At 38.0% G+C, this 12,342-nt stretch overlaps 1 protein-coding gene across 1 annotated transcript in view; it reads left to right on the plus strand.

Annotated features, from left to right (window-relative positions):
* The window catches only part of RPS6KC1 (ribosomal protein S6 kinase, 52kDa, polypeptide 1), a 121,029-nt gene that overhangs the window by 95,340 nt on the left and 13,347 nt on the right, over positions 1 to 12,342 (plus strand). The window contains 2 exon segments of the mRNA XM_006772970.1: positions 6 to 335; positions 607 to 696. Of these exon segments, the coding sequence (XP_006773033.1) occupies positions 6 to 335; positions 607 to 696 (420 nt within the window).

The raw sequence follows: 12,342 nt of genomic DNA on the forward strand, positions 1-12,342 counted from the left end.
TAAAGAATACAATGCAGACACGGACACTTTAAAAAGTGAGGAAGTATTGCTGTTTACAGACCAAGCTGATGATTTGGCTGAAGAAGAACAGACTTTATTTCAGAGAGACTCTGCGACTAAGGAAGCCAGTGGGCGAGCACTAGAAGGAGACAAGGAGATACATCAGATTTTTGAGGACCTTGATAAAAAATTAGCACTACACTCCAGGTTTTACATCCCAGAGGGCTGCATTCAGAGATGGGCAGCTGAAATGGTGGTAGCCCTTGATGCTTTACACAGAGAGGGAATTGTGTGCCGCGATTTGAACCCAAACAACATCTTATTGAATGATAGAGGTCAGGAACTTTTGCAAATGCATTTCTTTTTATTCGCTGTTGCTTCCAATTAACTGAGTAGGCGTTTTATCTTGTAATTAGTATCTTCATTTCCTATCTAGAGCTTCATTATCAGTGCAGCAAATTCACCCCCAGTAATAGCTTCTAGTACTTAATGATGCCATTATTCTTAATGATACTGTTTTTAGCTACAAAAGGAGTAATTACAGTTCACTTCTGCAGAAAATGGAAGAGAAAAATGTTTTGATTTCTCCTGTCGTTTTGTTTTTAGGACACATTCAGCTAACGTATTTTAGCAGGTGGAGTGAGGTTGAAGATTCCTGTGACAGCGATGCCATAGAGAGAATGTACTGTGCCCCAGGTTAGAGTCATCTCCTACAATGTTTCGCTTGCAAAAGTAGTCCGCAGCTCTCATTTCTTTATGGAAGTTGTATTTGTCACTAGCAGTTTACATATATGTTGGATTTGGTTATCTCCTTAACCCTTCAGAAAAGGAAATTGAAACCATTACATAGTCCATAGTTTGTGTGTGTGTGTGTGTGTGTGTGTGTATGTGTGTGTGTGTATTTATTGTTAGATGGGTTTGTACTTCTCATTAGAAATGTCTTAACTCCTTAGTGTTTAGAACAGCCGTGGGCAAACTACGGCCCCGGGCCGGATTCGGCCCGGTTGAAATGAATAAAACTATTCAAAAAAAGACCATACCCTTTTATATAATGATGTTTACTTTGAATTTATATTAGTTCACACAAACACTCCATCCATGCTTTTGTTCCGGCCCTCCGGTCCAGTTTAAGAACCCATTGTGGCCCTCGAGTCAAAAAGTTTGCCCACCCCTGGTTTAGAAAGAACTTTAAATACCCTGAGCCTCTTTAAATGGATGATTTTTATTAAGATGTGAGAGGTAATTGATTAAATGGGTAAAATTCCTAAGGCTAAAAATATGGATAAAACATAGAATTAAAAAAAATGCAAGGGTGTGACGCCAACCTCACATTTTAGAGCAGATTTTAATTTAAAGATCTCATTGTATATTTTGAGAAATTTTAGGATGTTCTTCTTGTTTTAAAATAGCCTATTTTTGTCAAATATTTGATATAACGTGTTTCTCTTTCTTTTACTGTATTTATTCTTTTAATTAGAGATTTATTTCTAGAGGTATCAGATCCTTTGTTGAAAACTACAGGTCACTTAAGCATATGAATTGTATTTGAATTAGTTTCTCTTTGTCAGAATCCAAAGTTTGTTCACCTTTTGCCTAATAGTCAGCCTCTTTAGATAGCCAAAGTGTCTTCATTTGTCACCCCACCGGCTTTCAAAGGAGGTTCAAGCTGATTATGTTGACATGATCTGCTTAGTTGTTGATTAATACAGTGTTTAAGTGCTTACTAGCTAACCAGTGTATTATTGATGCCAACATTGTTTCCCTGCATAATGGGAAATGATTATAATTAGGATGGAAAGAGCTATATTGTTTTTAGTTACTAAGAATGATTTCTGTAATGGGGAATTTCAAAGTTTTTCAACTTGCAGAGCAAATATCCTAAAACTTATGTTCTGAAAACAGTGATTTGGATTTTCTTCTTACCTTACTCTTTCTTCTCCCAAATTAGGGCTCTTCATTTTCATGTCTTTTTAGGGGCAGTAGAGCATGCTTACATTTTCTTGTTTCTCTCAAATACATAATATTATGCTGTTTTTTGAAGACTTATTGGTATGATTTAGTTAATGGGATAACAAAAATGTTTTTAGAGTAAAATCACTTTGTTAAGGTTATTTAGTTCTCTCTCTCTCTCTCTCTCTCTCTCTCTCTCTCTTTTAACAGACTCTCCTCTTTTCTAATTTGGTGAGAAATAATATATTAGGTAGCAGTATAAATAAACATATGTACTAGTTATAATGAATTAGAGGTTTTAGAATCAAAATTAAATCTGGGGATTTTTTAAAAGCAGAATCCTATTAAACCTTGAAGTCAAGTGCAATATAAACCTTAGATCAAAACCAAAGGTTTATGGAGCATTGTTTAATGTTTATAACTGACTCATTATTTCCTGTTAGTGTTGTTACTTTCTTACTGGAATCTCTGTAGGGTTGTATGTACTTTGGCATTCCAGCAGATTATTTTTCTTCAATTTAAAGTACAGTCATATTTACTGTTACATTATAGCATGTTGACCTCCCTAGAGTTTATGTGTGGTACAGAATCATACCGCACTTATTAATAGATACAACTTTCAGTTTTGTGTTCTGAAATACTGAATTTAATATATCAGTATCCAAGTTCTACTTTTTAAGCTCCCCCCCCCCCCGAAATCACAGTTCTTACAGTTGACCAGCAGGTGGCAGTCTACCATTAATGGATTTTTGCTCTCATCTTCCAGATTGTCCTTCACTAACATTAAAAAAAAAAAGCTGTAGTCTGAAGAAGGGTTTTGTTTTAATTATTTGCATAAAAGAATTGTACTTTCAAGCTTTATGAGTTGCAAAAGTGCCCTAGTATTATGGCTTGCATTGAACAATGTGGACAGTCTCTTCATTCCTTGGGCTTTTTAATTTGTCTTATCGACAGGATAAAATAAAACCAATAATGGCCTTAACTGAAAAGTAGTGCTAGTGTTCTAATTTAGATGATCTTAAATCTAGAGAGTTATAGGATTTAGTTAAGTCTGTGTAGTCCTGCCCCTTGCTTACAATGCAAAGGAAATTAGAGCAAAAATTTGTAAATTACTGCATCTCAAAATTGAAGGGCAGTCCTACTGATAAAAACTACAAGTAGGCTTTCCTCCTTCCCTCAAAGAGGTGGGAGTAATGATACTATACTAGTATTTCAACGCATAAAAATCACAAATCAGTGAATACAGGGGGACATAGAGTACTTAGTTCTCTTTTGATCTATCCTTAGAAAGATTAAGGGTTTAACTAATTCTTCCCCACCTCCCTGTCATTCCATTTCCCATTGCTAACCTTCATATTATTGTCCAAGTAACTCTAAAGCATATTAAGCCGATGATGTTTGCTTAGAAAGTAAAGTTGTCATAAGATTACGGTGAAAACGATTCACTTCTGTTTAAACAGTGTGCAACCTCTACCCCTACCACTCCTCCCTCCTGGGAATCCTTATCACGCATTTGTCCTAAAAACATTACCCACCTGCCCTGTACTTTATAGTATCAGCAATGTATCCTTTTATCTTGTGGATGATGTGCCTTTATATTTTGAGAAAAAATTTCCAGTAACAGATTCAATTTACATGGACAGAAACTTGAGCAAATGCCAAACTAGCAGGGGGGCCATTATTCTGCTCTATAAATAAGTTTAAAAAAAGAAAGAAACACACACACAGAAACCTGTGAATCAACATGTTTTGGTCTAATTGAGGGGAAAAGCAAGATAGCTAAATTTTGAAATGCAAATGATCACCTTCTGTTATTTAAGTATAGGTTTGTGCCAACTTTGTGGTCTTAGATTTTAAAAAGACAGTCATTTCAACAATGTATATATACTGCCAAGGATGTCTGATACTGACAAGCTTAAAAAGTTGCGACTTTTTATTTTAAAGAAAACAAATCTAACAACAAAAAGACAAAAACCCGTGGAGTGTTCTCTGTCTACATCTGTGAAAAAGCCAGCAAATAAATGGCTGCAGCTGCAGGCCCATCAAGAGGGTCCTGAGAACACGAATTCACTGATCAAACCCAGCCCTGTTTTCAAAGTAGAAGCCCTTCCTTTTAGGTTCACTTTGTATCCTTAGATCATCTAGGATGACTCTCTAGAAAGGTTTACTTTAAATAAACATCATTCATGGTAAATGGGTTCCTTTCATACCAGAGAAACAGAAAGGAGTTCAGGAAGAGAAAAGAGCAAAGAAATTGTCCCCAAAGTAGGAATAGATTGTATAGCATGACAATACAAATATAACAGTGTCTAGTTTCCATATTAGGAGACTTTTAGATGCTATATTAAGAGACTTTTAGACAGGCTTCTCTATTTTCCATTGTGAGAGATTATAGAATAAAAACTGGAGTAAATTGATTCTTCTCCTTCAGAGGACTTCCTTGTAGTTACTCTGATTTTATTTCTATTTGCACATACACAGGCACGCAAAGGATTTTGTGTGTTTTATCATTGCAACTATTTATCATAATATAGAATAATTTTTTTGTTATAAAATTTCAAGTATTAAGAAAAACTAAAATGTAAGAAAATATTTTTCTTAGTCTTTTTTAGCAGTCTTGCTTGAGGACCTTTTAGACTTGAGCATTTATAGGTGAATATATGTATAAATTGACGAAGTCTAACATGCTCTTTACTACATCCCAATCTCTACGCTCCCAGATGTCAAATGACAGCTTTGCTTCCTCTCGTAGGCGATTTCACACTTGGAAACAGCTCACAGCTGACAGGGAAAAGTGAAACATAGAAAAATCATGCTGAACACTATCTCTGAAATTCAGTTTTAGAGCATGACATTTATTTACTACCATCCTTTGCTCTTCTAGCCTGACTTTATCAAATAGTCCATGAATATATTTTGTGAGAGTAGTCTCCCATGCCCTTCTCCATAAACATGTTTTATACACAGTTTGTTGCTTTTTAAGCATGGTGCTCTATGTGATAGTTACGTATTTGATAATTAGATCTAGGACTCAGATCATGAGTGGTTTAAAATATCATGAGGCCATCATAAGTTTAAAATTTTGAAATGGAACTGAGAATTGCTAAACCTTGATATTTGTCCCATGTCAGCCATTAACTCATTGCATGATCTTATTGTGCAAGTTACTTAAGACTTTCCAGGACTTACTTTACTGGTAGTAAAATAGATTAGTTGAGTATAAAAAAGATTATAGATGTCAAATCATCTAATTTCCTTCTTATACAAAAGTTAGTCAAAATTCAAGTCCATCTTATTAAGGCAAGAATTTTACCCCCAAGGGCAAATATTAATTTCTTGTCTTACATTGGTAGGGTTAAAATAATTATTTTACTTGGGGGACTTTCTAAATATGTATTTTTATGCATGGAGTTGTACATAAAGAACGTATTGTGGAGCCTGTCTGGCTGAAGTGGCTCAGGTGGCTGAATGTTGTCCATGTAATGAAAAGTTGTGGTTTGATTCCCAGTTAGGGCACATACCTGGGTTGTGGGTTTGATCCCCAGTCAGGTACCTACGGAAGGCAACTGATATCCCTCCCTCTCCCCCTCCTCCCTTCCTCCTTTCCTCTCTGTAAGCATGTCCTCAGGTGAAGTGGCAGGGTGGGGTGGGGGGGAATAAAATATATTGTAGAAATGAGGGATTTATGGAAAATATTTTTATTTAGAGGAAAAAAGCCAAGACAGCCTTTGAATAGGGCAAAATTTGAATGCCAACAGTCTCAGCAAACAAAATTGTTTAAAGAGGAACATTTAGATCTGAGAATTTTGGGATGAGGAGTCTAATTTTAGGAATGCAAAGTTGATAGAGAAAGCAAACAAATATTGATGTATATTTTGGAAATACTAATGATATAACTAGAAAATATGGCTATATTCCTGGTGTAGTCTCTCCCCATCCCCAATCCCCAAAGAAGAAAGAAGAAAAAGTCAAGAGGTAGCTTTTATTTTTATTATTTATTTATTAAATATATTTTTATTAATTTCAGAGAGGAAAGGAAAGGGAGAGAGAGAGAGATAGAAACATCAGTGATGAGAGAGAATCATTGATCGGTTGCCTCCTATACGCACCCTACTGGGGATTGATCCAGGCATGTGCTCTTGACCGGAATCGAACCTGGGACCCTTCAGTCCGCAGGCCAACACTCTATCCACTGAGCCAAACCAGCTAGGGCCAACAGGTAGCTTTCAGAAATAATTTTAAAAGAGTAAAATATTTGTGGTTAATACTTAAACATTATAGTTCACAACAGTAACTCTTCTATTTGATGTATCCTTACGCAAAACTTCAACAGTAGCTTTCTTTTTTTAAAAAAAGAATATATTTTATTGATTCTTCACAGAGAGGAAGGGAGAGAGACAGAGTGTCAGAAACATCAATGAGAGAGAAACATCGATCAGCTGCCCCCTGCACATCCCCAACTGGGGAAGTGCCCGCAACTGAGGTACATGCCCTTGACCGGAATCGAACCTGGGACCTTTCAGTCCGCAGGCCGACGCTCCATCCACTGAGCCAAACCGGTTTCAGCAACAGTAGGTTTCTTGTTCATAGTAAATGTTTTAGTGTTTCCCTTGAATGATTACCAAGTACTTTTAATGTTTTGCCCTCAGTTGCTATTGTTATAAAAATGAAGTCTATACCTTTGAAGGAGAATCAGTAACTTTTCAAGTTTGTGATAGAGGAGTGAAAATTTTACACTAAGCATCCCCTGATGCAGTTCCTGTATATTGAAGAAACTTGTGCCCTGAATATAGAGCCTTATTAGGATAAACAAGAAGAGCTTCAAGTCATCTTGAGTCTTAGTTGTTCCGGCAAAGCCATTTTGAAGTAAAGATGATTAAATATGCATTTGCATCTAGAACTAGACCCTTAGGATCCATCCCTAGGTAGGATGTGTCCTGGAGCCCTCATAAACTGTTAGCTAGCTACTTTGACCAAATCACCAGTTTCTCTACCATGTGAAATATTGTCATTTCGAATCTCCATGAAGTAACCAGGGCTTACTCCTCCGAAGCAATTATTCACAAATACTTCTTCAAATCTTTTAAAATGCTAAGACTTTAAAAATTAATGATGATAAAGCAAGTGAAATTGCTGAAGTTCCTTTACTAGCAGTGCATGTAGCTCTGCCCACCTAACAGAGCAGCAGAGCTGCAGAGAGAGGGAGCTGCGTCTGTCATTGCCACAATTTTCAGTTAGCCTTTTTCCCCATCAATCAACTTTAATGGTGTTGGCTGGGTAACACTGTGACACCCGATGGCTATTCAGAATGGAGTTGTTGTTGATATGATCAATGGAAAATGGAGCATGCTGTTGGTTTTTTTCCTACTAGAAATGCAGGGTGAGAGAGTAAGCAAGATTGTATAGAGCTCAGAATTATAATTATAATCAGTCAACCAGAAGTCATATGGTAGTTACCCGTTTCTCATTTTATCTCACAAGAATACAGTATAGTAATGACACCTATAAACTATCTTGAACACGTAATTCTTGGCCTGGAATGCTGAATCAAGTTAAATCAAGGAGTTTTGACTCAAGTTGAACAGATAATTGCAGGAATGATCAGAACATGGCTGCCAGGTCACCACGACAACAGGACGAGTAGAGCTGGGTAGTGGGAGAAATGCAGAATTTGATATTTTGTCAAGCCTAGACTGAGCTGACGGTGGTGTGCACCTACATCCAGTTCCCCACGTATAACAAAACAGGCCCAGGGTTCCAGGTAATTAAATTACCTGTAAACCAACTGAATTAATGTGTCAGAAAGCAAGGCTAGAGAGTGGGATGAGCCAAGAAAGCATGAAAGGAAGACCCAGCCTACACCCCTCCCATCACCTTTTGGCCACCTGGACAGCAGAGCTCCCGCCTTGCAGACTTCTCTCTGCAAAGTTCTAGCCTCTGTCATTGGCCTTCTCTGGATAATAATCTAATGAACTGGTGATACAGGCCACTTCTAAACAGTCCAGATACCCTCCTTGACAAATACTGTATTTGAATAATCATTTGAATACAATGTTGGAGGACTTTATGCAATGTAGAAATGCTAATTGGGCAGTCAATATTCTTTGAAATAGGATAAAATTAGAAAAAAGGCGGAAAATGGCCATTTGAAAGGCTAGGGTAGGAAATGCAAGTTCCAGGTTCTAGTTAGTCTCTCACCCTGAGAATTGAGATCTGCACAGACCTTAGGCAAGTAAATTTCTTCTGCCTTTGACTACCTTATTTCAAAGGCACAATCTCAACAGTTGTGCACCAGTAGATTTTTAAACTTTAAACTTCTAAACTTTGATGATTTAGGTTATAGGTATTAGAAGAACAATCCAAACTTGGAATTAAAATGAAATTTGATTCTCATAGTTGGTGTAGCTTTTAGTTTTGCTTTCATTCGAAACATTTAGTCTTGTTTGTGGAAACTTTAAAAAAAAATATGTCTTTATAAAAGCCTAAGCGACCAGCCGACTGCCCGGTAGCTATGACACGCACTGACCACCAGGGGGCAGATGCTCAACGCAGGAGCTGCCAAGCCACAGCAACTTTGCAGAGTGCCCTTTTGCACTCCAGGACCCCTCAGGGGATGTTGGACTGCTGGTTTGGTTTCCACCCAGTCTCCGCAGGCCAGGCCGAGGGTCCCCACTGGTGCACGAATCCATGCACTGGGCCTCTAGAACCTAAAATAATAACTTTGTAGAAAACTAGGTAGTGTGCTTGTCCTACAGTGCACGTAAATGAATTTGATTTTGACAACATTTAAATAAAATTTCGAATGGATACTAAATATGTCATCAGGCCAGCAGCCAGATATTAGATCCAGCTTACATCTTTTTATAGCACACTTCATGTCTTTGTGGGCCTGGATTCCTTACATCGAAAAGGGGCAGGGGAAACCTTCGGATACCTCCCAACCCTGTCTTCTTCCTGCCCCCAGGGCTTTTTAGCTCTTTCCTCTGCCATATGCCATTTGTGCCAGAACAAACTAAATGTAGGGATCGTCATCCCTGCAGAGGGGAGCATTGGAAAGGGCCTCTGCAGCCACCGTCATGTCTTGCCTGGACTACTGCAGTCATCAGCTGCCTGGCTCCATTCTCACCCGACTTTTGTTTCATCCAGCGGACAGAGCACGCTTTAGATCACGCCTGAAACTTCCTAGCCTGCCACATGTAAAAGTGCCCAGTGGGACCTAAAGAAATGAATGTGATGAGGCCTTTTTAGGTGCTTTGAAAGCCTTGAATGAACAGTGCTACCAAACACATGATTGATATATTTACTCAACAAACATTTATTAAGTGGCTCCTGTGTCCCAGGCACTGTGTCTAGGAGCTAGAAATAAAAGACATAATTGGCATAAGATTGACAGTTACTCTTGAAGATTTATATAAAAAAGAAACTACCCAAACAGAAGACATATACTATTGGTTAAGTAGGACATTAATAGACCTTTATAGGTGAATGGTTGTATTTATAGAATGGTAATTTACCAACCTAACAAAAGTTATGCTTAGCTGTCCCTCTTCTCGCAGTTTGGTTCCATATAATGTTGGATTCAAAAACATTCTTTCTTCTGTGTTTCTCTTTGCTCTTTAGTCATCAGCTGTAGTGGAAGACTAATGCTTGGCCCCTGCATAGAAAATCTTTATACACAGCAAGAGCTGGTGAGAGAAATTGACTAGAATTTTGTAATTCTAGTCCCTTTCAATTAGCAACAGATGCTGCAGGGAAAAGCTGTCTGTGTTTCCATGCTCTAGCTGACGTGGAACACTCACTGCAGAGAAAGATGTGCTTTTCCTCAGTCCAAGTGCGTCAGTATGTCACTGACGATAGATCAGATTTTTTTTTGACTGCCCTCTACTCCAACCTAAGGCCATTAATGAAGTCTGGCTCCCTTGGAAGCAGGTTAACAAATTTCTGATCATTTACAACAGCATTTTAAATCTTACTGAACACTTAGTGAGAATTTATAGAAAATTTACTCCAGTTTTTTTTTCCTGACACTATTAAAGTATACATGGTGTTTAATTGTAAGGTTCATAAAAATGTGGCTTAATTTTCATATTGTCTTATTCACTGAATTCCAAAAGCTACTGTATTTTTGTTACTTATGTTTTTTTTTTCCGAAAGAAAGAGTTGGAATTCTTAGGATCAATTTTTTTAAAATAAATTTTTTAATGTTTTTCTTTAAAAATTAATTTTAGAGAGAGAGAGGAAGGGAGAGGGAGAGAAAGAAACATGGCATCAGCATCAATCTGATGCCTCCTGCACACGCCTTGCTGGGGATTGAGCCCACAACCTGGGCATGTGCACTGACCCGGAATCGAACCAGGACCTCCTGGTGCATGGGTTGACACTCAACTACTGAGCCACACCAGTGGGCTTAAGGTCAATTTTTAACAATTTAAAAAGTTATTTTGGGCCGAAACCGGTTTGGCTCAGTGGATAGAGTGTCGACCTGCGGACTGAAAGGCCCCAGGTTCGATTCCTGTCAAGGGCATGTACCTGGGTTGCGGGCACATCCCCAGTGGGAGATGTGCAGGAGGCAGCTGATTGATGTTTCTCTCTCATCGATGTTTCTAGCTCTCTATCTCTCTCCCTTCCTCTCTGTAAAAAATCAGTAAAATATATTTAAAAAATAAATAAAAAGTTATTTTGGAAAAAAATTCTGTGGCATTAGAAAAATGTATTTACCCTTCCTTGCCAAAATATACTTACTACTGATTATTATTTTAATGTATTATATAGGTCTGTGCCTTTAAAATTGTTCTGTCATTATGATATCTGGATAGAGTGCTGTCATTTATGTGACAGATTCTCATAGCATCCAAATATTGGTTTAATTTGACTATTACATAAAAACTTATTTGTAATAATTGCTACTTTTTCATTGAGATTTATATGACCTCTTAATAACAGTTCTGCAGTTATAATTTCTTTGAGAGTGAAAAGAAGTAAGGCTTGTAAAATTCTCTCTATTTATTTATTTATTTATTTAAAGAGAGTACCGACTCTTTTTTTTAAAAAATATATTTTATTGATTTTTTACAGAGAGGAGGGGTGAGACATAGAGAGTTAGAAACATCGATGAGAGAGAAACATCAATCAGCTGCCTCCTGCACATCTCCTACTGGGGATGTGCCCGCAACCAAGGTACATGCCCTTGACTGGAATTGAACCTGGGACCTTTCAGTCCGCAGGCCAACGTTCTATCCACTGAGCCAAACCGGTTTCAGCAAAATTCTCTCTTTTTAAAGTGGTTAAGGAAAAACAGTTTAGGAAAAATATTTAAATACTTGTCCTAAATTAAAATAGAATTTCTTTATACGGGAAATTCTTGTCTAAGAAAATTCTGAACTTCCTATATGTTCTACCATGTACTGGAAGGAAGATAGCAACAGAACATACTGCCTGATGGAGGCTGTAGAATTGTCTCTGGAGATTTTTGGGATGGATGTGGGCAACTGTATTGTTATTATTTGTAGAAGTAAGTGGAAGGATGAGAGGACCTGTGTGTCTCCCTTAGAAGAAGCACCAGGGAACAGAATCAAGTGACGTCACCAGTTGGTAGGTATACCTGGACAAACCCATCAAGGACTGCCTTTGTGCCACCAGGTTCCCTGATTTATCCCACATTGTAACAGGAATGTCTCTTAAAGAGCGAGTCCTGAATTTGGGATGCTGAGGGCACCACAGTTGCTTGAAATGCGAGATAATTCTTCTTTATAAAGCTTTGTAGAAAGGTTAGTATTTAAAGCTTGAGATGCATTTTCTAGCTTTTTCCATTTTCTATAACATTTCCAGCATAGTTTTAGTATTATCTTTGGTTATTTTTGAGTCACATCTTTTGACAAATGTATATAATTTAAATCATGTAGTCCTAACAGGCAGGGCCTGAGCCTGTGGATACCCTGTATGATGTCAGTAGTGCTGAGATCACGTGGTCTGTCCCATGTCTTTCCTACTTCCTCAAGTCTGGGCGGATACTTTGTTTTTTTCCTTCACTTCTCACACAGATACAGACATTTTAGGGTTTCCTGAGTGTAAGCTGTTTTTATACTCCTTTACTTTACAGGAGCGAGGCTTATTATAGTTACGGTTTTGGGGTCAGGTTAACATGATTATTTTTGGCTATAGGAGGGAGACACAGTAAACTCTGATTATTATCTATCTACCTATCTATCTATATAAAAGGTAATATGCAAATGAGGCTGGGATTCTGTAATGGTCATGACCAGCTCAGGAGGAGGGGCTGGGCGCAGCCCTGAGCCTGAGAGAACCACACACAGGCACAGCCCGGAGCCTGAGAGATCACCACAGAGGGGCAACTGCTCTGAGCCTCCACAGCGTGGCTGGGGGCAGGCCCCC

This window comes from Myotis davidii, unplaced genomic scaffold, assembly GCF_000327345.1.
Source record: "Myotis davidii unplaced genomic scaffold, ASM32734v1 scaffold362, whole genome shotgun sequence".
NCBI classification, from domain to species: Eukaryota; Metazoa; Chordata; class Mammalia; order Chiroptera; family Vespertilionidae; genus Myotis; species Myotis davidii.